This window comes from Crinia signifera, chromosome 7, assembly GCF_055691185.1.
Source record: "Crinia signifera chromosome 7, ASM5569118v1, whole genome shotgun sequence".
NCBI classification, from domain to species: domain Eukaryota; kingdom Metazoa; phylum Chordata; class Amphibia; order Anura; family Myobatrachidae; genus Crinia; species Crinia signifera.
In genome coordinates, this window is record NC_139223.1 from 168,394,210 (window position 1) to 168,419,557 (window position 25,348).

The window sequence follows — 25,348 nt, forward strand, 5'->3', positions numbered from 1 at the left end:
GTGCAGATGAGACAGTCAGAGGGTGCGAGAGTGACAGATGTGCAGATGAGACAGTCAGAGAGTGCGAGAGATGTGCAGATGAGACAGTCAGAGAGTGACAGAGATGTGCAGATGAGACAGTCAGAGAGTGCGAGAGATGTGCAGATGAGACAGTCAGAGAGTGACAGAGATGTGCAGATGAGACAGTCAGAGAGTGCGAGAGTGACAGAGATGTGCAGATGAGACAGTCAGAGAGTGCGAGAGTGACAGATGTGCAGATGAGACAGTCAGAGAGTGCGAGAGTGACAGAGATGTGCAGATGAGACAGTCAGAGAGTGCGAGTGACAGAGATGTGCAGATGAGACAGTCAGAGTGTAAGAGTGACAGAGATGTGCAGATGAGACAGTCAGAGAGTGTGAGAGTGACAGAGATGTGCAGATGAGACAGAGTGCGAGAGTGACAGATGTGCAGATGAGAGAGTCAGAGAGTGCGAGAGTAACAGACGTGCAGATGAGACAGAGTGCGAGAGTAACAGAGACGTGCAGATGAGACAGAGTGCGAGAGTGACAGAGACGTGCAGATGAGACAGTCAGAGAGTGCGAGAGTGACAGAGATGAGACAGTCAGAGAGTGCGAGTGACAGATGTGCAGACGAGACAGTCAGAGAGTGCGAGAGTGACAGATGTGCAGATGAGACAGTCAGAGAGTGCGAGTGTGACAGATGTGCAGATGAGACAGTCAGAGAGTGCGAGTGTGACAGATGTGCAGATGACAGTCAGAATGCGCGCGAGTGACAGATGTGAGACAGTCAGAGAGTGACAGAGATGTGCAGATGAGACAGTCAGAGTGCGCGAGTGACAGATGCGCAGATGAGACAGTCAAGAGAGTGCGAGAGTGACAGATGCGCAGATGAGACAGTCAGAGAGTGACAGAGATGTGCAGATGAGACAGTCAGAGAGTGCGAGAGTGACAGAGATGTGCAGATGAGACAGTCAGAGAGTGTAAGAGTGACAGAGATGTGCAGATGAAACAGTCAGTGAGTGCGACCCAGACAAGGAGCGAGAGTGCGATGGGAGAGTGAGCAGAAGTAAGGGTTAGTGTGTGACCGAGTGAGTGTAGGCGCGTCCCATGTCAGGAAAGCGAGAGGTTTGGGAGTGAGAGTGAGTAATAAGGCAAATCATGCGTATAGATTACAATTGTCGTTCATTTACTAAACAGTTCTGAGGGGCTGTAATACTGTCAGCATCAATGAGGGACTGTATGTATATATATATATATATATATATATATATATATATATATATATATATATATATTTATTTATTTATATGGGGGGGTTATAATTAATAACTTCCAGTTCATAAATAAGACTGAGTGAGTGGCACTTTAACCGATGCACCTCTCTGGTAGAGCCAGAGCTGTTCTCCAGGTTCCAGTCCACGCTGCCTGCGCTCCTCCTGCTCCTCCCAGGCGGATAGACCGTCTCCCACTGCAGGGACGGAACAGGGAAGGGCAGGTGGTAGTGTTCCGCATTGTGTGATGATGTCACCAAACCAAACAGCAGTATTGGGAGGGGTTACTAGAGGGGTTGGGGGGGAGGATGAGCAAGTTCAGAGGTGCGGGGTTGGTGCCTTTATTGAACAATGATAGGCACTGCACTGCCGTAGCCATACTTACAACCCCCCATTACCGGGCCCCTCACAAGGTTGGGGCCCGGTACTGGTGTCCTCTCTGACCCTCTGTCGCCATCAGTGTCACGTGACAACTTCACCCAGGAGATTATAATTCCCGATCACTGTCGGGATACACAGACAACCATAGATGCACAAGCGGTAACCCATGGAAACCGCTGCAATAGTCACCTGCACCCACCCATGTGACAAATATTTAGCCTATTCATTCTCTAGGGACATCACAGAGGCACAAAATGGCTGCCCGGTATGTGACGGGTGCGTGTGGAGTCTTTGCTCTGTTTAATTTGCAGACTTCCCGGTGTCAGGATTTCATTTTCCTGCACAGCTCTATAAATATTATGTTCTCACTGTAAACCAACTGAAACAAATGCATAAGTGAAGGACGCAGTGCACACTGCCATATATATCAGGTTCCTTTGTTCACGGTAAATGTATTGTCTTTTGAGCTTCTCCTGAAATGAGACCACCGGCGACATCAGACATCCGAGGGCGGGTGGTGACCGCCCAGTCTACAGCAGAGTTCATGTCCAGCCCCCTCAGGTTCCCAGCATTTATAGGGTGTTACCCCACATTAGTAGGAGCAGTCTTCTCATCATCAATTACTGCGGCAGCAGAGGAGGCCGCTCTCCGTCCCCACTCGCATGTGACGCCGCCTTCCGTCACTTTCCTTACCCCCATGCAGCGCCTTGGCTCCTCCTTTGGCGCATGTTATGCGCTCAGTGCAGCTCTGCTCCCAGAAAAGCCCGTTCTAGTGAAACTGGTTAACAAAGTGGCCCTTACTAATAAGAGAGGAATGGTGGAAACGTCCTCGCGACGCAAAGTCTGCGTTCTCCTCCGTCAGCTGCGTGGTCTCCATCCCAACATAGCCAAAGGTCGGGGTCACCACGAACCTCTCCTCGTATGAAGGCTTCCTTCTGCCAAGACAGGGGTGACAGGAAAACATGGTAAGGCCGCTATATCATATGTGGCGCACAAGGCGGAGCTAGCGATGGCGATGTACTATGATTGTGGGTTACACTACATTACATTGGTCGCCTACATGGTGGATCAGATGAACATTGGCCACAGTTCGGCTTACGTTCCAATGTTGGTGAAACACCTAATGATGGGTGACGTTGTGACAATGTGACAACAAGTACAATAACAACACAAACCTGAAGACTGTCGTGGCCAATAATCGAATCCATGCGAAGAAGCTGAAGTTGGCAGCAGCGCCTGCAATGGGGAGAGTGACTGTTAGAGAGTCGCCATAGAGGAGGAAGCACCAGTGCCAGGGGACACGGACCAGTGAGTGACGGGTAATCCCAGGTGGGGCAGCGCCAATGCCAGGTGACACGGGCCAGCGAGTGACAGGTAATCCCAGGAGGGGCCGCGTCAATGCCAGGTGACAGCAGCCAGTGAGTGACAGGTAATCCCAGGAGGGGCAGCGCCAATGCCAGGTGAGACCGGCCAGCAAGTGACAGGTAATCCCAGGAGGGGCAGCGCAAATTCCAGGTGAGACCGGCCAGCGAGTGACAATGCCAAGTGACACCGGGCAGAGAGCAACAGGTAATCCCAGGATTGACTGCGCCAATGCCATGTGACCCCGGCCAGCGAGTGACAGGTAATCCCAGGAGCGGCCGCGCCAATGCCAGGTGACACCGGGCAGAGAGCAACAGGTAATCCCAGGATTGACTGCGCCAATGCCAGGTGACAGCGGCCAGCGAGTGACAGGTAATCCCAGGAGGGGCCACGCAAATGCCAGGCGACAGCGGGCAGAGAGCGACAGGTAATCCCAGGATTGACTGCGCCAATGCCAGGTGACAGCGGCCAGCGAGTGAAAGGTAATCCCAGGAGTGACCACGCGAATGCCAGGCGACACCGGGCAGCGAATGACAGGTAATCCCAGGAGGGTCCGCATCAATGCCAGGCAACACCGGCTAGCGAGTGATCGGTAATCCCAGGAGTGACCGCGCCAATGCCAGGTGACAGCGGCCAGCGAGTGACAGGTAATCCCAGGAGGGGCCGCGCCAATGCCAGGTGACACCGGCCAGCGAGTGACAGGTAATCCCAGGAGGGTCCGTGCGAATGCCAGGTGACAGTGGCCAGCGAGTGACAGGTAATCCCAGGAGTGACCGCGCCAATGCCAGGTGACAGCGGCCAGCGAGTGACAGGTAATCCCAGGAGGGCCCGCTTGATGCAGTTCACACACCTGGGACCAGTAAAAGACACAATAATCCCCTGCGTGTAGCCCTGGAGACAGCTGGAGGGTCACCTTAATGGATGTAATAATTAAATTAAGTACAAGCAGTGTTTATAAATACTAATACGCATCAAATAAAGTAACGAAGCTTAATCATGTTATGTCAGACACCTGTCCTGTCACCACTAATGGCAGACACTGGGGCGATTCAATTAGCTGCATGATTGTCCCGGCGGTGCGCGCGCCTGCGGGAAAGGCTCCGTACAGATGTGCGACTATGAGAATGGCTCAGCAAAATGTGTGACATGCTACAACATGATATTGGCAGCAAACCCCTGAAAAGGGAGAGCGCTCTGCCGGACCCAGGAGCCCCAGTTGACCAATCAGAGATGAAACTGGTTACATCGCTAACAGGGGAGACTCTATGAGACTCTATGCATGGGACCCTCAGTTCCTCCAATTTGGGGGAAATAGAGCTGGTTCGTTAAATTACACTTTAACCCATCGAGTGCCAACATTGCGGTGAGATCCGGTAACATCCGCTAAAAACAGCCGAGGAATATGAATCACTTTAGTAATTGCCGGTAAATGATCCGAAGTCAAGTAATTGAAGTTCATTTAAACATTGCGGATATCGCCTTTACAATGGATATTTTACACATCTCTCATAGCAACGTTGCCACTCAAAGGGTTAAACAACGTGTTAGTAAATAATGTATCAGCAGCAGGATACTAATTATCCAGGGAAAACCCCTGAAGATAACGAAGTACGTAAATCCGGCTAATCACCAGCCGCGCTCTGAGCTATAAATCCCTCGGACGTACCTGGATTTAATCCCGGGCTCACCCTGCCGATGTAGATATACAGAATGATGGCTACACCGATATTGACCAACGCGTAGATCCACTGGATCACAAACATGATAACGAGGGAGAGGATTGCCTACAGGAAGGAAGAACACGGACCAGTCTGATACAGCAATCACAACACTGATACAGACTGCACAGGAATACAGGCGTGCCATAATGTCCCTTTAATCCGGGACTCCTATGATTTACACAGGTTCCGTGGCGGGCTTGAATTTAGCCAGCCACGGAACCTGGGTAAATCATAAGTTCTGTTAGCAAAGCTGCAATGTTTTTGCAGATGGACAAAACCATGCTGCACTGCAGGTGGGGCAGATGTAACATGTGCAGAGAGTTAGATTTGGGTGGGGTGTGTTCAAACTGAAAACTAAATTGCAGTGTAAGAATAAAGCAGCCCGTATTTACCCTGCACAGAAACAAAATAACTCCCCCAAATGTAACTCTCTCTGCACCTGTTACATCTGCCCCGCCTGCAGTGCGGCATTGTCCATTTGCAGAAAAAAATTGCAGCCTTGCTAACAGATCTGATACAGGCTTATTATGACAAGCCGATGTGTAGACACACACACAGTGTATGATACTCACACCCAGGAAGGACACCCAGTGGTTGCACAGCTTGCTGTAGAACGATGACGAGAGACTTCGAATCTCAAACTCTGGAATTTTCTGCTTCAAGTTTTCTGCTTCTGTCATAAATGACAGATGACTATGTAACAAATGACCATGAAAAAGGGACGTTCTATTTGTGTTCATTAACCCAATTGTCCACCTATCACCTTCCCAGGTGCCGACCCAATTCTAAGTCCAGTCTGCCATCACTTGGTCGCACGGGCTGCACATAAGATAAATCAGCAGCAAATTGCGGATGCCTTCTAGCACCCGCCGTACAGAATAAACGCTCTCCCAGCTCTGGATCCCTGGCTCTCGGCGGGCGGCAGCAGAATTAAAAAATACCCATTAAAAAAAAATGGGTCAGCCAGTGATTGGCTGAGAAAGGTCTCAGCTAATCAGCAGCCGTCCCTTTCTTTAGAATGTGCTTTTTTTAAATTCTCCGGCAACTCCCTAAGAATATGACATGTGATTTATAGCTTGTAAAAATGGCAGGTGAAGTGCCAGATCGTATGTGAACCTCCCGGGGAAGCTCAGGGGAATTGTGCCCGACTTCCCTTTAGATTGTTATAATTATTCTGGATTAGCAGTGCTTAGTACTATAGAGCGCAGGTTCTCAAACTCGGTCCTCAGGACCCTACACGGTACTTGTTTTGCAGGTCTCCTCACAGAATCAAGTGAAATAATTGACTTTTAAAATGTGTCAGTCAGTAATGAGTGCACCTGTCGGGTTACCTAGAAAACGTGAACTGTGTGGGGTCCCGAGGACCATGTTTGAGATCCACTGCTATCGAGTGCATCTGCATTTCTTCTTTCCGTGTGACTTCTACAGATTGTGGTCACATTTTATATGTAGTAACTTCCCGTTCTCACACTGCATTGGGTCATCTGGAGCCCTCGGTAACACGTGCTCCAGGAAGGAGGAAAACTCCCAACATGTTTGCCAGCAATCCAGTCACATTTACTTTTTACCACTTTGTAATATGCTGCATAAATCGCTCATGAAACATCAATGTATCATCCCAGACACTCAACCAGTGGACTGCCAATAGTCCCAGACCTACCATCTTTCTCCTCCGCCCCTGGATGCTGGATTTCAGTGAAGGGATGCTCCTGTTCTCCTGTCCTGTCCACTTCCTCCATCTCATCGCACATATAGTGGTTTGCATGTTCCTGGCTGCCAATGTGTGGAGAACTCTGCCCCTTGACATCTTCCTCAGGCTCTGTAATTAACATGCTGCCCTCCTGGACCTGCTCAGAGAGTGCGTTATCCAAAGTCCTGCTCGCTTGGTCCTGGTCAGTGGCTGTTTTGCCCGGAGTCCTGCTCTCCAGCTCATGGTCAATGCTCTGCGGAAGGTCAAGCTGGAAGCTATTTTGCAAAGTCTCCTTAGCTGGTTTTCTATTTTTTTTGAGGTTCATGAACGTCTTCTGCTCTTTATCCTGGATCCTGGTGCTGTCCATCATCCCCGTATGACCCGGCTTAAAGAGCTGGTCCATATCCTTTGTGAACTCCAGAAGGGTCCCATTTGAGCCGTAACTGGTGGTCTTATCAATGATCAAAGGCTGAGAAAGACCTGGTGTCCTGGAGGTCACTCTCCTGATTTTCCGGTGAGTGTGCTGTAGATTGTAACTCATCGTTACCGAGAAATAAGAGTAGTCCACAACACTGTACGTCAGCATGAAATTAATGGTAACTATTGGTGCTAGGATGTTCACTTGTCCGACAAAGACAAAGCCCATTGTAATGAGGCCAGTCAAGAAGATAGCAGCCACGGGGGTTCTGTTAGGACCTCTCTGAATGGAGACAACCAAGGAGACAATGATCAGATGCATGTTCCTATCCATTATCTCTACAGGTACTTTTCAGTTTCTAAAGCCCACTCCTAAGACTAACGTAATCCATGTCGGTGTTACGGTCCCTATGGGTGGCTCAGTATTGCTCAATATCAGTACAGAGTATAAATCACTAGACTAACCTAGAACGTCCCATTACTATAAAACAATATTGAATCCATCGATACGTCCTCATTTAACTTTAGGTCAGAGATGGACTTTAGGAATAGCCAGATTAAGATGGGGTGCAGGGCATACTGTACCATGGGCCCCCCTTTGTCAGTAGGCCACCCGGCTGAAGCACACTGACATCACTAGCTATCCCTCTCATGCAACAGCAGAACCAGGTAGTCAGAATGTGAGCAGGACATGAGATACTAATGACGCTTCCTGACCAGAGGAGAGACAGGAGGATGGAGAGAGCTGGTCAAAGTGACACATGTATCCCAGCTTTTCCTCCTCCCCGCCTGGGTGTCTGGGCAGAATTAAACTATTAGTTTACATTTAATATGCACAACGGATACATCCCACCATGACCCATACAGGGGGCACACAATGCTCTGCTCCTGGATTTACCTCTTAAGCTAGGATTGCATTCACCTGTGCTGACACCTTTCTTAGCAGTTAAATAGTTCAACACAGGTGATGTCAATCTTATATTAAGTGGGAAAGTCCAGGGAAAGAGCATTTGTCCCTCCTGGTATGGTTCATGTTGGGACATATGTACAATCTAATATACCCCCCAAATTACCGCCTGGAAGTAGGGGCCAACCTAACGAATACGCCCCAGTGAGCCCAATGCTTAATCTGGATGATCGGATGGTTACACTCCCGCATGCGACAGGCTGGATATTATATTGTACAGTATATTATATTCATTTATAGTACAGACTTCTCACCCTATGATCAGTTGATAGCTACTGGCTGATGGACACGTAATCCGCTCGGTTCCCGTAGGTAATAACAAGGACAGAAAAGCGGCCAAGTCTATAATCCCTTTTCTCATTAGAATTACACGTGGAATGTTCATATTCTCGTTGAGGAATTCGCTATTTATAGCACTTATGTGACTTCCCGCAGCCACAATTCTCTGTAAACATTTACCTTTATAGAATGTGGAAATAAACGCCATCCTAAGCCGCGGATCTCGCACTGATGAGCGCTAATAAGCCAGGTACAGTATGCAGGGTATAACGCTCCACATCAAATATTAACAACAGACTGTGCACTATACGGAGATCAGTCTGTTTATGTGGATACTTAGTAACGTGATCAGCGAGCTGGGGTATTTCAGTGTGCAGGACGATGAACTTACCCCGTGTCCCAGGAAGGAGAGTAGGGGTATAACCTTCTCCTGGGCAATGCACTGAAGGATCCTGGGAGCCCCATACAGTCCTCCCATGCAGGAGGCCAGCGAGGATATATAGAGGCCCAGCAGGAAGAGGAAACCCACCAGAGATACCTGAGGAGGAGGGGAACACAGAGGCTCAGATACAATGTACACCTACCATACAACGTTCTCCTAAGGGACACCCTACTTATTCTCAGTACACTTATACTATAAAGGACCCCAAGTACATGTAATATAATTACCCAGGACATGCAACGCTAACTGCCCCCGAGAGCCACATGATGGACGGATGATCATGGCGCAATGGGGGCATAATTACCCCCATCCTTATGTAGAGTATGTTGACTTGGAGAGAGACGTAGGAGACTAATCGCATTATACGGCAAGTGTCTGACTGGGGATCGGTTAATGAATCAGATTATGAGACGTAATCCAGCTCCTGTGGGGCCACGTGAATTGCCCTACTCTGCCCTGGAGGCCACGTTACCAGAACACCATCATAGGTAGAAATGTGGCCACCACGGATATATCTCTGTCCCATGTCACACGGACTCCACATGTTGTGGACCATCACGCAGCACATTATATAACCTGGGGTAACATGTAACACCTTTATATCAGACCTCAGGGAAGGCTATACAGGCTCTGTGTCATGTATATACGAGCAAAAGATCAGGTACACATAACAGGATTGGAGCAAAGTGCAGGTGTTACATGGGGATGTTCTAGAACAGGGGAAGCCAACTCCAGTCCTCGAGAGCTACCAACAGTTCATGTTTTCCAGATCTCTGCACAGAATCGCAAGTGAAGTTATTAGCTCCACCTGTGGATCATTTATAATGTTTTAGTGAGTAATGAGTGCACCTGTGCAGCAGCTAGGTTGTCCGAGAAATGTGAACTGTTGGTAGCTCTCGAGGACTGGAGTTGGCTGCCACTGTTCTAGATCATATTTTTGGGTAAAAAGTACAAATGGGAAGCTACAGACCATGAAGACATTATAGACCAGAACTTTTAATAAAGTGCAAATGGAAAGTTCTAGATTATAGGGATGTTCTAGATCAGATCTTTAAGTAACAAGTACAGACGGAAAGTTACAGATCAAGGCAACATTCTAGATCAGATCTTTGAGTAAAGTCCAGATGGGAAGTTACAGATCACAGAGCCGTTCAGATGAAATCTTAGTGAGTATAGATGGGAAACTCTACATCACGAAGATCATGTTCTAGATCACATCATGGGTATGTTCTAGAACAGATCATGGGTATGTTCTAGATCACATCAGCAGACAAGATGTTACAGACTATGGAGATGCCCTAGATCATATCTTTGCGTAAAGTACAGATGGGAAGTTACAGATCGTGGAGACGTTCTAGATCAGATCATTGCGTAACGTAAGGTACTACATGGGGAATACATGATAAGATAACTGGGTAAAATAACGTACACTAGGAGTTTGAAGAGCAATAAAACCCTACTAAGGACACATCTCATTTTGGAGTTCACAAAAGACCATCAGTCACCAGACCTGGATCTACCGGAGGTGGCCAGAGTGGTTGTCCTATAGAACCACGGCGCCGATTGTCCTATAGAACCACGTTTGGTGGCCCGAACACCAGATAAAACGGCTGCGGCTCTTACTTACCTTCTCTGCAATCATAAACTCATATCGCAGGAATTCCCTGGCACAGATGGCACCAAGCAAGATGACAAACACCACATAGAGGAACCACCTAGAACGAGGGGGAAAAATGGTTTCAGGCGAAACATTTGTAAAAACCTCCAACTCTCAGACCAGACTCATCTAGTTATCGGCTACAGGACACACACGGATGCAAGAGGGGTACGGTCGTATTGTCGACCCGACTTAGGTCAACAGTCATTAGGTCGAAACCATTGGGTCGACAGGCAACAAGGTCGACAGGGTTCTAGGTCAACATGGATGAAGGTCGACAGGTCGCAAGGTCCACATGGGTTTTCTCACTGTTTTTTGAGCCGACAGGCGGTATTTCATGCCCTACCATCCACTAGGGCGTGGTGGGAGAATAAAATAGTGTGCCGAGCGCAGCATTGCGAGCGAAGCAAGCGATGCGAGGGGCTACGGTTGACTTCCATGTTTACTTTCGGGTAAAAAAAAAGAGTGAAAAAACCCATGTTGACCTCGCGACCTGTCGACCTAACGCATTTGTCGACCTAAACCCCTGTTGACCTTGTCCCATGTTGACCTAGAACCTTGTCGACCCAACGGTGTCGACCTAAGTCGGGTCAACAATACGGTCCACACCCATGCAAGATGGGTGGGTACGTGCGGCATATATTTGGGGAGCGGTGACGTCACTGTGTCACATGACTGAATAGAAGACTGCCAGCAGAAGGTAGAACACACCTGGATATGGGGGTCACCTGATAGGATCATGGTGTTCAGCTGCACCATGACACTTGTGTAGGAGAAGGAATAATGACATAACTACGTTACTTACTGCCAATGTTCTCTTGTACCATTTGCTATAAATTGTGCTCTTCATTTTAAACTTACGAAATGGCGATCGCAGCCAACGAGCCAACCGGAATGTTAGCGGACGGTTTCTGCAGATCTCCGCTCATGTTAAAGCCGGCCATGACGCCTACAGATTGGGACAGAGACGGGTATGTAAAGGGAAACCCAAATAAGTGGGATGTTATACAGTATAAATCCAGCACGCATTATGATACAATAGTATGGTTGCAGTACATAGCAGTGTGTGTGTGTGTGTGTGTGTGTGTGTGTGTGTGTGTGTGTGTGTGTGTGTGTGTGTGTGTGTGTGTGTGTGTGTGTGTGTGTGTGTGTGTGTGTGTGTGTGTGTGTGTGTGTGTGTGTGTGTGTGTGTGTGTGTGTGTGTGTGTGTGTGTGTGTGTGTGTGTGTGTGTGTGTGTCTGGCGGATGGACCACTGGTTACTGCAGTCTATAAGGAACGCTGTATACACATGACCGGCAGGAATTAGCAGGAGAATGGTGAAGCCGACTCTATACATCTGTCAGTCACTGAGATGTAATTCCTGACTCGTCCCCATAGAAACTGCTATAATCCACCTTAATTCCGCCGCAGCTCTCGGGATCATGTGAAGCAGATTACACAGTGATCCAATAATTAGAGAACAGATACAGCTCTTTAACGTCCTGCAAAACATATGGCCGGATCTGCAGAGTCCAGTTACTAAATTAGAAGTGATGATCACATACCACAAGGTGCGCATCACACCTGGGGGGAGGGGGGTATCACACATACACTGTGTGCATCACACCTGGGGGGAGGAGCTGTGTGTCACATATACACTGTGTGCCTCACACCTGGGGGGGGGGGGGAGGAGCTGGGTATCACATATACACTGTGTGCATCACACCTGGGGGGCTGTGTATCACATATACACTGTGCGCATCACACCTGGGGGGGGGGCTGGGTATCACATATACACTGTGTGCATCACACCTGGGGGGCTGTGTATCACATAGACACTGTGTGCATCACACCTGGGGGGAGGAGCTGTGTGTCACATATACACTGTGTGCATCACGCCTGGGGGGAGGAGCTGTGTGTCACATGTACACTGTGCGCATCACACCTGGGGGGGGAGGAGCTGGGTATCACATATACACTGTGTGCATCACACCTGGGGGGCTGTGTATCACATATACACTGTGCGCATCACACCTGGGGGGGGGGGGGGACTGGGTATCACATATACACTGTGTGCATCACACCTGGGGGGCTGTGTATCACATAGACACTGTGTGCATCACACCTGGGGGGAGGAGCTGTGTGTCACATATACACTGTGTGCATCACGCCTGGGGGGAGGAGCTGTGTGTCACATATACACTGTGTGCATCACACCTGGGGGGCTGTGTATCACATATACACTGTGTGCATCACACCTGGGGGGCTGTGTATCACATCACACATGGGGGGAGGATATGTGTGTCACATATACACTGTGTGCATCACGCCTGGGGGGGAAGAGCTGTGTGTCACATATACACTGTGTGCATCACGCCTGGGGGGGAGGAGCTGTGTGTCACATATACACTGTGTGCATCACGCCTGGGGGGGAGGAGCTGTGTGTCACATATACACTGTGTGCATCAAGCCTGGGGGGAGGAGCTGTGTGTCACATATACACTGTGTGCATCACACCTGGGTGGAGGATATGTGTGTCACATATACATTGTGTGCATCACACCTGGGGGGAGCTTGTATCACATATACACTGTGCACATCACACCTGGGGGGCTGGGTATCACATATACACTGTGTACCCACACCTGGGGGGGGGGGAGGAGCTGTGTGTCACATATACACTGTGTGCATCACACCTGGGGGGAGCTTGTATCACATATACACTGTGTGCATCACACCTGGAGGGAGCTTGTATCACATATACACTGTGTGCATCACACCTGGGGAGAGGAGCTGTGTGTCACATATACACTGTGCGCATCACACCTGGGGGGGGCTGTGTGTCACATATACACTGTGCGCATCACACCTGGGGGGCTGGGTATCACATATACACTGTGTGCATCACACCTGGGGGGCTGTGTATCATATATACACTGCGCATCACACCTGGGGGGGGGGGGGGGGGTGTATCACATATACACTGTGCGCATCACACCTGGGGGGGCTGTGTATCACATATACACTGTGCGCATCACACCTGGGGGGCTGTGTATCACATATACACTGTGCGCATCACACCTGGGGGGCTGTGTGTCACCTATACACTGTGCACATCACACCTGGGGGGGGGGGGGGGGGGCTGGGTATATCACATGTACACTGTGTGCATCACACCTGGGGGGGGGGGGGGAGCTGGGTATCACATATACACTGTGTGCATCTTACCTGGGGGGCTGTGTATCACATATACACTGTGTGCATCACACCTGGGGGGGAGGAGCTGTGTGTCACATATACACTGTGTGCATCACACCTGGGGGGAGCTTGTATCACATATACATTGTGTGCATCACACCTGGGGGGGGGGGGGGGGAGGAGCTGGGTATCACATATACACTGTGTGCATCACACCTGGGGGAATGTGTATCACATATACACTGTGTGCATCACACCTGGGGGGAGGAGTTGTGAGTCACATATACACTGTGTGCATCACACCTGGGGGAAGGAGCTGTGTGTCACATATACACTGTGTGCATCACACCTGGGGGGGAGGAGCTGGGTGTCACATATACACGGTGTGCATCACACCTGGGGAGGGGGGGGAGCTGTGTGTGTGTGTATATATAGATCAGCCTGATCAGAATACCTGTGGCAGCCGGGAAAAATACCCCAAACACGGTGAAGAAAGACTCTCCCGGGGTGTAGTCCGGATAGGTGTTGTTCCGCAGTAATTCATCGGAATATCCTACAAATCCGTGTTCTGCGGAGAGACGACAACATGTAACTGAGACCTGCAGGAAACGTTCCCATTCCATATGTATCCACAGACACGTCACAGTTCTGGTATAATGCTGCAGAGATTATAACTTTGTAAAGTGGAGTTCACTGGACCCATTTATATCATCATCATCATCATCATCATCGTCATTGTTTATGTGGTAGCATTATTATTTTACTATCTGTGTGGGGTTTGCATGTACTCCCAGAGTTTGTGCATTTTCACTGGTTTGCTCCTATAATCCAAAACATACTGGTAGATGAACTGGTTTCCACGCTGCCCAATCATATGAAACCAGATTACTACTGGGTGACACCTCCGCTGCTTTGTGTACGGTTTCCTAAATAGCTTGAAGTCCTTTTTTGTGTTTTCCATTGTCTTTTCCTCCATGTCGGCTGGGCCGACTTCTCCTGCTTCTAGATATTATGCAAGCTATTTGCAGGGAGTACCCAGAACGTTGACGCCCCATAACAGCCGTTATTAATTTTATGCCCAATAATAGTACCCTAGCTTATTGATCAATAACCGTGCCCTGGTTAATACCCCCCCTAACAGTTCCCTAAATTATTTTATGAACTCTCTTAGGGCGGGATGTATTAAAATACTTCGCCGCCCTTCGCGCCCCCCCCGCCGCGATGCCGCCGCATATGTACTAACATATGCGGCTGGCATCGCGATGCGGTGACGGAGGCCCCCCGCAATACCTGTACTGTGGTGTGCAGGGGGTCTCCGTCACCTCCCAGCCGGCTTCTGCAGCATCCACGCCGGGGACAGCTAAGCAAGCTGTCCCCGGCGCTTCCTCCTCCCCCTGCAGCCGGAAGGACGTCCGGCTGCGTTGCTAGGGGGAGGAAGGGCTTACCTTCCGGGGTCCAGGAGGACCTGCAAGAAGGTAAGCCCAAGGGAGGGGGGAAAGGGGGGGTCGGCGAGGCGGCGGGTTGCGGCGACGCGGCGAAAAGAAGCCCATAGGCTTCTATAGGGTATCGCCACCCAAAGGTGGCGATACCCTGCCCTGCGAAACCGCTGCGAACGGGTTTTAGTACATAGGAAAATGCGGTAAAACGGGGGTTTTACCGCATTTTCCCTTTAGGACATCTCGCCCTTAGGGCCTTATTTTGGTTCATTCTTTCTGACAAAATCCTTCTTAGATGGACAAAACCATGTGCACTGCAGGGGGGGCAGATGTAACATGTGCAGAGAGAATTAGATTTGGGTGAGTAATTTTGTTTCTGTGCAGGGAAAATACTGACTGCTTTATTTTTACACTGCAATATAGATCTCACTTTGAAGTAAAACCCCACCCAAATCTAATTCTCTCTGCACATGTTACATCTGCCCCACCTGCAGTGCACATGGTTTTGCCCATCTAAGAAGGATTTTGTCAGAAAGAATGAACCAAAATAAGGCCCTTAGTTCCCTAGTTCACGCAGTGGCGTAACAATTAGGCCGCAGCCCCCGCGGTGGCGGGGAGGCGCCGGGGGGCTGCGGGCGCTGGTGGATCTCCGCCAGCTCCCCACTGCATGTGGGTGCAGCGGGAGCTGGCAGGGGGGTCCGTGCGGCGCGGAGGTACCTGTTTAAGGGAGAGCCTGGAGGTCCCTGCGCCTGCGGCGCTGAGCATGATGCTGCCGGGGTCCCTGCAGTGAAGTGGAAATAACGCGCTATCTCCGCTGGAGATAGCGCGTTATTTCCACTTCACTGCAGGGACTCCGGCAGCATCATACTAGGCGGCGCAGGGACCTCCAGGCTCTCCTTTAATACAGGTACCTCCGCGCCGCACGGACCCCCCTGCCAGCTCCCGGGGGGGTCTTTTAACGGGGGGGGGGGAGAGCTGCAAAATTGTCCGGGGGGGGGGGGGGGGGCGGTGAAATTGTCCCGGCGGGGGGGCGCAAAAGTTTTAGTTACGCCACTGAGTTCACGTGAGGTCACATTGTTGGGCTGTCACAGTGCCCCCTATCCATATTCTCATATACAGCGCCCCCTGTTCATATCATATACAGCGCCCCCTGTTCATATCATATACAGCGCCCCCCGTTCATATCCTCATATACAGCGCCCCCTGTTCATATCCTCATATACAGCGCCCCCTATCCATATTATCATATACAGTGCCCCCTGTTCATACTATGCCACATTACAGTGCCCCCTATCCATATTATCATATACAGCGCCCCATGTTCATATCATATACAGCGCCCCCCGTTCATATTCTCATATACAGCGCCCCCTGTTCATATCATATACAGCGCCCCCCGTTCATATCCTCATATACAGCGCCCCCCGTTCATATCCTCATATACAGCGCCCCCCGTTCATATCCTCATATACGGCGCCCCCCGTTCATATCCTCATATACGGCGCCCCCCGTTCATATCCTCATATACGGCGCCCCCCGTTCATATCCTCATATACGGCGCCCCCCGTTCATATCCTCATATACGGCGCCCCCCGTTCATATCCTCATATACGGCGCCCCCCGTTCATATCCTTATATACGGCGCCCCCTGTTCATATCATCATATACGGCGCCCCCTGTTCATATCATCATATACGGCGCCCCCTGTTCATATCATCATATACGGCGCCCCCTGTTCATATCATCATATACGGCGCCCCCTGTTCATATCCTCATATACGGCGCCCCCTGTTCATATCCTCATATACGGCGCCCCCTGTTCATATCCTCATATACAGCGCCCCCCGTTCATATCCTCATATACAGCGCCCCCCGTTCATATCCTCATATACAGCGCCCCCCGTTCATATCCTCATATACAGCGCCCCCCGTTCATATCCTCATATACAGCGCCCCCATGTTCATATCATCATATACAGCCCCCCCATGTTCATATCATATACAGCGCCCTTGTTCATATTATCATATACAGTGCCCCCTGTTCATATCCTCATATACAGCGCCCCCTGTTCATATCTTCATATACAGCGCCCCCTGTTCATATCCTCATATACAGCGCCCCCTGTTCATATCCTCATATACAGCGCCCCCTGTTCATATCCTCATATACAGCGCCCCCTGTTCATATCCTCATATACAGCGCCCCCTGTTCATATCCTCATATACGGCGCCCCCTGCTCATATCATCATATACGGCGCCCCCTGCTCATATCATCATATACGGCGCTCCCTGTTCATATCATCATATACAGTGCCCCCTGTTCATATTATCATATACAGCGCCCCCTGTTCATATTATGCCACATTTATTTTGTTTCTTATATAGCATTGTGCTTTACAATTGGAACAGGTCCGAAATAAGGACTGTGGGGGCAATGGACAAAAAAGGGCCCCCTGATGGAGGCATCACCCCCCCCCCCCCCCCTTCCCCCACCAGACGGAGGCATTAACACCTCCCCCAGCACTACCCCGGATGGAGGCATAATCACCCCCCCCCTCCCCCAGATGGAGGCAGTAACCCCCGGGCGGAGGCATCACCCCCTGCCCACCATTGCCCCCCCCCCCCCCCTGTACCTGGGCAGCACGGGTATCCAGGCAGCAGGGTCACATACGATGCAGGGACACCCTGCCCACCAGTGATGCCCAACCCTGCGCTGTCAGACGCAGCTGCCTGCCACCCACCCACCACCGCAGCAGTGGGGTGGCGGGTGTGGGGGCCCTGGGGTGACCGCCCCTGTCGCCCCGTGGCTAATCTGCCACTGAATTGGAAACAACAGTGATGAAACAAACTGGGTAGTAACAGACGGACATAGAGGTAGGAGGGCCCTGCTCGCAAGCTTACAATCTACTCATTGTACCGTGGAGGGCACAATAATGCTCCATAACATCGACTGGGACACTTTAATGTGACACAATAGAAAATAGAGGCACTATTGTGGTATATGATGAACAAGGGGCACTGTAACGTGGCACAACATTCACAATATAGTGCCTTCTATACTCCAATGAGGGCATCAGGTTACTTGGGTTTGGTCGTGCGATCAGCATTACTCTTCCCAGAGGTGGCTGCCTGGTGTCATCTGATGTTCCCATCCAAATCCATCCAGCGGAAGGCCCTGAACATGCCCCTCATGCCCATGGTGTGCCCGGCCGACACCTCTCTGTGGTCAGGTCCCAGACCTGACACATTTTATTTATTTTTATCAAACCCCATGTCCTCTACCCCCTCTATGTTATGCAACTTTGTCATATCTGGCTTCCCTGACCCTCTCCCTTATTGGGCCCCCGGGATCCCCACAGGGTCAGGATTGGGAGTATTAGTGGCTGTGAACCTAATCTAGACGCAATCAAGCCACCTCGCGTTGGTTGTGTCCAAGTGGGTCCAACAGTGTTCAAATGCATACCAGAAAAATAACAGACAGTTCATGCTGTGCCACATTACAGTGCCCCTTGTTCATATTATACCACTATAGTGCCTCCATTTCCAATTGTGTCACATGAAAAGTGCCCCAGTTGTTATTATGTAACATAATCGTGTCCTCCACATAACACTAAGGGGGTTTATTCTGGTTCACTCTTTCTGACAAATTCCTTCTTAGATGGACAAAACCATGTACACTGCAGGGGGGCAGATGTAACATGTGCAGAGAGAATTAGATTTGGGTGGGATTTTACTTCAAAGTGAGATCTATATTGCAGTGTAAAAATTAAGCAGTCAGTATTTTCCCTGCACAGAAACAAAATAACTCACCCAAATCTAACTCTCTCTGCACATATTACATCTGCCCCCCTGCAGTGCACATGGTTTTGTCCATCTAAGAAGTCAGAAAGAGTGAACCAAAATAACCCCCTGAGTGTCCTCCAGATCATATTGCAACAAATTACAATGCCCCATCACCATTATAATATCAACTAAACACTCCATTCACTAAAAATGCAATATCACACAATTCAGGCTGGGCAATGGGTAAGATCAACTGTGTAGAGTGTATATCCGGGAAATGTATATGGTACTCTATAACCTGGGTCCAGGCTCCTCTAAGACTCTGGGCCCCATAGCGCCACTATAGTTACACCCATGCTATTTGTACAACCCTTGGTTTACATTTGCCTTTTTTGCTTTGGTCATGTTGTACTTGAGGCAGCGTACAGTCATTATAGTGGAGATGAGAGAGATCGTGGGTAAATCGGAGGACAGGCGTCGGTGACAGGATGTGCTTCTGATCTGTATGGAATTGCAGCCCCCAAATGCCACAGTATGTCGGTGTTGGGGCAGCAATAGCACAAGACTTTTTTTGACATGATTTTAATGGTCTTGTGCATCGCGTAGAAATCAGGACCAGAATGTGTTTGCCCGCTAGGCAGGAGTCACTTTGCTGAAAGCATTGAATCCCACACAGGAGCAGAGTACTGATGTTACAAGAGCCCCAACACCTCACTGTGATCCCAGCAGCTGCGGGTCAGCCAGATGGGTTTCAGTTGCACCAATACAAGTGGGCGCCCGTTATCTCTATACTGGCAGGATCTGGGCACCTTCGCTGTAAGGGGAAATTGCTGGCTCCAGTGAGTCTCAGATTCTATATCAGAGTTACGCAGCGACACTCAGATACCGGGCACAGAGAAACCTTTCTTCTCTCAGAAGTCCTGGTACGGTCACCAGGTGCCAGTATCTACAGCCCGCCTCTGCCATAGCAGTCTCAGTTTATACAGAACAGACAGATAATCTGTCACTTTCCTGGCCCACGGTTTTCTCATATGACAATTAGAGACTTGTTTATCTAAAAGAATAAATTATAACAATAATTCCAGAGATTAACGATGAGGCCCATTTCCTCCTGCCAGGGTGACGTGCGCCAAGTATTAGACGCCACAATGAGAATCTCAGCTCTGTATCCTCTGGCTGAGCTACCATATGCCTACCTGCTGCTGTACCCGCACTTCTCTCCTGCCGGCTGCACTCTCTGCCCTCGCCCCACTCCTGCCGGCTGCACTCTCTGCCCTCGCCCCGCTCCTGCCGGCTGCACACTCTGCCCTCGCCCCGCTCCTGCCGGTTGCACACTCTGCCCTCGCCCCGCTCCTGCCGGCTGCACGCTCTGCCTTCGCCCCGCTCCTGCCGGCTGCACGCTCTGCCCTCGCCCCGCTCCTGCCGGCTGCACGCTCTGCCCTCGCCCCGCTCCTGCCGGCTGCACGCTCTGCCCTCGCCCCGCTCCTGCCGGCTGCACGCTCTGCCCTCGCCCCGCTCCTGCCGGCTGCACTCTCTGCCCTCGCCCCGCTCCTGCCGGCTGCACTCTCTGCCCTCGCCCCGCTCCTGCCAGCTGCACTCTCTGCCCTCGTCCCGCTCCTGCCAGCTGCACTCTCTGCCCTCGTCCCGCTCCTGCCAGCTGCACTCTCTGCCCTCGTCCCGCTCCTGCCAGCTGCACTCTCTGCCCTCGCCCCGATCCCGCCAGCTGCACTCTGCCCTCGCCCCGATCCTGCCAGCTGCACTCTCTGCCCTCACCCTGATCCTGCCAGCAGCGCTCTCTGCCCTCACCCTGATCCTGCCAGCAGCGCTCTCTGCCCTCACCCTGTTCCTGCCAGCAGCACTCTCTGCCCTCACCCTGATCCTGCCAGCAGCACTCTCTGCCCTCGCCCTGATCCTGCCAGCAGCACTCTCTGCCCTCGCTCTGCCAAATACAATCACTGAGTTGGCAGAGTGACAGTCCGTGTGACTGGGGGAATGAGCTGGTTCTGCAGAGATTATGATATCCTGCACTGTACAGGGAAATGTCTGGAACCAGACTCTGGAAATGAGATCCTGCAAGAGGAGCGGGTGCCGGAGCCCCAGTGATAATCCCGCTCCTGGTTTAAAGAGCTATTAACAAAAGTACAGATGTCAGCCCTGGGTGTTAGATGGCCTAGCGCTGCCACTATGTGGATTGTTCTGTGGAGCTGTCCCCGGTTCCCACATACTTGGCAGCGGTCCAGGTCCCTCCCGGTCAGACTGCCGCAGTCTGGGAGCCGCTCATATATGAGGTCACGCTACATGTATCTGTGCTAATGGGAAAAACATGCAGAAAGTGTATTCCCATATTACAGAGACCGCAGAACCCAACGACCAGCTGCTACATGCCCGACAGTGGCCGCGACACCGGGGCATGCCCGACAGTGGCCGCGACACCGGGGCATGCCCGACAGGAGTACCAGACAATTTTGCACAGCGCGCAGTTGAGGGGTGTGTCCTGCTCCACCCAAGGGGCGTGAGTAGTCCTTATATGGGCGTATGTGTGCTTAAATGCTTGTTGCAATATATTTGTAAACAATATTAACTACATATTTTAAGGAATTTCTTCTAACTCAGTGCAATATACGTGATAATACATTTGATGCCTATGCGATAAACTCCAAATGCAATTTAACCATACTTGCACAGATAGTGAAGGTAGCACCTATAAGGGCAGACGCTACATCTGAGAGGTGCATCATAAAATGACTCCCATCCACCTAAAGAGCCCCAAAGCTGTCAGTAAGATCTTCTGTACTTGTTGAAGACAAGACACGGGATAGGTGTCCGGGTTGCTCGTGCATTGCGTCTTACATGTGGTTCCATAAAAGTTGCCACAAGAAACCTTATTTATGTATGTAGACATATTACATTATTACCAATGCAGGAAAATGTCACCGATGATCCCATTTGAATATATCTATGGTTTATTTTTTGCCCAAAAAATGTAACAGTGTAATGTGGGCAAGGTGACAGGAGGGAAATTGCTAGACTAATGAGGGAGAGAGGGAGATTGCTGCTATGTCAGGGAGTCTCCTGTAGAATGCAGGAGGGGAGGTAACTATGATGTAACAGTGTAATGTGGGCTAGGTGACAGGAGGGAGATTGCTAGACTAATGAGGGAGAGAGGGAGATTGCTGCTATGTCAGGGAGTCTCCTGCAGAATGCAGGAGGGGAGGTAACTATGATGTAAGTGTAATATGGGCTAGGTGACAGGAGGGAGATTGAATTTGCTAGACTAATGAGGGAGAGAGGGAGATTGCTGCTATGTCTCTGTATTGTACCCTCTCTCTGTATATGTCCCGTGGCTGTGTACCCCCTCTGTATTGTACACCATCTCTCTGTATATGTCCCGTGGCTGTGTGCCCCCTGTGTATTGTACCCTCTCTCTGTATAGGTCCCATGGCTGTGTACCTCCTCTGTATTGTACACCATCTCTCTGTATATGTCCCATGGCTGTGTGCCCCCTCTGTATTGTACCCTCTCTCTGTATATGTCCCATGGCTGTGTGCCCCCTCTGTATTGTACATCATCTCTCTGTATATGTCCCATGGCTGTGTACCCCCTCTGTATTGTACACCGTCTCTCTGTATATGTCCCATGGCTGTGTGCCTCCTCTGTATTGTACCCTCTCTCTGTATATGGCCCGGTCTGTGTGGGTACAGGAAAGCTGCAATCAGGACGAGCACAGGCCCATGGAGAACAGATGACAAGCACATCCTTCCTGCCCCGCTGTAACCAGGCACACCCTGCCACTTGTACTTCCCTGGGAGGAAAACAAGAGCCGGACTCTAACCTTTCTCCTTCAGATCTGCAACGTCTCGCAGAAAACCAGGCCCTGCACATCTCGCACATAGCGATGGCAGAGGACAAGTCCCATGGTTCCCACAGTCACATCTCTCCGACTGCTAATGTCCAAATATTTCTGGGTGTGAAAGTGACAGGAATGGGTGTATGGGAAAGAAGGTCCCTCTCCAGAGCGGGGGTCAGGATGGGACTATTTTAAGACAGATTGAGACTTTATGGGTGTGAAATTCTAATTCTTACATAAATATCCAGGAAAATGATGATCAGGGGCTGACAGCTGACTGGTCCAAGAATACTGTAGATTACAGCAGACTCTGCTTGCTGCATGAATGGAGCAGGTGTGCCCCCTGGTGGGCATAGGTGTATACTGCAGCATCACATATCTACATACAGTAGCACAGAGGCAGCCCCATTGCCAGCCATACCTTTCCTGAGGGCTATTTAGAAGTCTGCACCAAGAACACGGAACGTCCTATATACTGAGCTGAGCTGTGAAATGCATTTTACACTAGTGGCCAAACTGTGTAACAAGGGGGCGTCCCCTGTAAGAGCCCCCGCCAGCGACAACTTGCCCCCTCGCAGCTAATGGAATTATACCCATGGACTTTAGGTTTCTCTCGATTATCATTGCATTTATGCTGACATCTGTCACTGTTACACGTGGATTCTAGGGTGCAAACGATTGCGGTCTCCTGCGATGCAGCAGTTCCTGGAGCAGATGTATTAAGTGTTGGAGGGCGATAAAGTGTAAAAGAAAAACCAACCAATTAGCTCCTGTCTGAAACATGGCAGTTTGGAGCTTATGAGCTGTTCCTTTACCAAGGCTTAGTACACCTCCCTCCATCTCCACAGTTATCACCTCTCTGTAGATCTAGGATTAGGATTGCGTTAACCGTATTCCAGGCCTTGTATTTATGCGACTATGGGGCTCGGAGAATCCGTTAAACACTGAATGTAAAATAAATACATGCGCGACTATCCAACATGTCTCATTATTCCATTGTTCAGTTCCCGCAGTTATAGAAGGCTGACTATTGCAAGCTGACTATTGTTAGTTTGTCATATTTTAAAGTAGGAATATTTTTAAGTAGGGCGAAAACAGTTACATAGATTAAAGCTTGGACTTATTCTGGACTTAAACTGGACAGAAACTGCCAACCAACTTAACATCTTCGTATCAAAGTGACTCAGAAAGACACCAGCAACCCAGAAAACCAAGAGACTGCTTTGAGTAAGCTCACTTCATTCTCACATCATACTACTCCTGGCTGCTTAATCTGCCTATTCAGCTGTGATATCACCATTTCTCCATCTGCTAAAACTTTTTGAATATCACTCTTTATGCTTGTACTTGCACTGTCAGTTTTGAAAATGCCCAGCTGTACCTCTAATGACTTTACCTCTCTTGCTGTTCCATTGAGAGTAGGTGTCCCTGATTATTTTATTCTTGGCCCTCTTCTCTATCTCTACATGTCCTCTCTGGGTGAACTTATTTGTTCACTCGACTTCCACTATGCCGAAAATACTAAAATCTACCCCTCGATTCCTGATCGTTCTCCTTCCATCCTAACTCATATCTCCAACTGTCTCTCTGCTGTCTACTCTTGGATGACCCGGTGCTTTTTTAGACTTAAAATATCAAACACTAAGCTGACCTCTTCCGACCCTCCTGCATAAAACCTGACCATCTCTCATCCTAACCTGTTTAAGCTCACTTCTTCCCCTTCTGTGTTACCCCTGTCTGTCTAACCCTCCCCTTTAGAATGTAAGCTTTCACGGGCAGGGCCCTCTCTCCTCATGTGCCTTTCTTAGAATATATAAACCACTGCCACCCTGATAATTGCTTCAGTGTCCTGTCCCCTGATGCAACTATCTGTATTAACCATGTACTTGTCCTAAGCTGTCTTGTAATGTAATTTGTTTTGTGTTTGCTCATAACTATGCTCTGTAAAGTGCAGCGAAATTTGTATGCGCTATATAAGAAACTGTTAATAAATAATAAATAAATATAGAATAAGCCCTGGTCACACAGCACGATCGGCCATCGCTACTGAGGTTATATAATCTTTCCTCGGATTGGGGCACTAACGAATACTGGTTTATGTCTGTATTTGTGCTTTCGGGAGTGACGACTGATGAAACCTATACTCTGCTCGGGAATAATCATAATAATCTCTGGGTTTAGGATTCTGTGACTACAGACTATGGGCCAGATGCACTAAGCTTCAAAAGTGATAAAATGGAGAGTGATAAAAACAACCAATCAGCTTCTATCTGACATTTTTCAAACACATTTTGTGACATGTCAGGCAGGAGCTGATTGGCTGTTTATCACGGTCTATTTTATCACTTTTGAAGCTTAGTGCATTCGGCATCTACTGATGTAATTGTTGCTTGTTCCCCTAATTTGTGAGATATAAGAATCTCTCAGACAAGGGCGTAACTACCATAGGTGCATGGGGTGCAGCTGCTATGGGGCCCAGAGCTGAGAGGGGCCCACTTTGCCTGTCAAAGTATCATGTGCTGTATACATTTTTCAGCATTAGGTGATAAATAGGGGCCCTTACAAACTTTTGCTATGGGGCCCACATGTATCTAGTTACGCCACTGCTCTCAGATGCGGAATATCGGGACGCTTGTAGAGTAAATATTATAGCATATGCTGTAACAGATGTGATAATTAAGGCAAAGGACAGCTCTTTCGCTAAGAGATGTCCTTTACAGTGGGAGACAGCGGTTCCCACCGGGACCCGGCGGCTCTCCCTTCCCTCCCTTACCCAGCGCTGCTGCGCCGGGCCCTCCTCCACCCTGCACCCGGAAGAGGATCAGTGCAGGGAGGAGGAGGTCACAGGTCCGGGCAGCACAGCTCTGTGCTGCCTGGACACAGGTGAGGGGGGAAGGGGGGTCGGTGCGGGGCGGCG

At 49.9% G+C, this 25,348-nt stretch overlaps 1 protein-coding gene across 10 annotated transcripts in view; it reads right to left on the bottom strand.

Annotated features, from left to right (window-relative positions):
- Window positions 1-609: 609 nt before the first annotated feature.
- The window catches only part of SLC12A8 (solute carrier family 12 member 8), a 55,394-nt gene continuing 30,655 nt past the window's right edge, over window positions 610-25,348 (bottom strand). For 3 of the 10 annotated variants that reach the window (XM_083154273.1, XM_083154272.1, XM_083154275.1), the window contains exons 7-16: window positions 13,819-13,932; window positions 11,048-11,135; window positions 10,157-10,244; window positions 8,479-8,625; window positions 6,395-7,124; window positions 5,307-5,407; window positions 4,680-4,797; window positions 3,864-3,926; window positions 2,827-2,887; window positions 613-2,586 (exon numbers count right to left, since the gene is read on the bottom strand). In XM_083154273.1, coding sequence (XP_083010399.1) covers window positions 2,421-2,586; window positions 2,827-2,887; window positions 3,864-3,926; window positions 4,680-4,797; window positions 5,307-5,407; window positions 6,395-7,124; window positions 8,479-8,625; window positions 10,157-10,244; window positions 11,048-11,135; window positions 13,819-13,932 — 1,676 coding nt within the window. In that variant the 3' untranslated portion in view covers window positions 613-2,420. Of the gene's footprint in view, window positions 2,587-2,826; window positions 2,888-3,863; window positions 3,927-4,679; window positions 4,798-5,306; window positions 5,408-6,394; window positions 7,125-8,478; window positions 8,626-10,156; window positions 10,245-11,047; window positions 11,136-13,818; window positions 13,933-25,348 lie in introns of those variants that run through there. The other 7 variants (XM_083154277.1, XM_083154276.1, XM_083154278.1 and 4 more) reach the window with 6 other exon arrangements.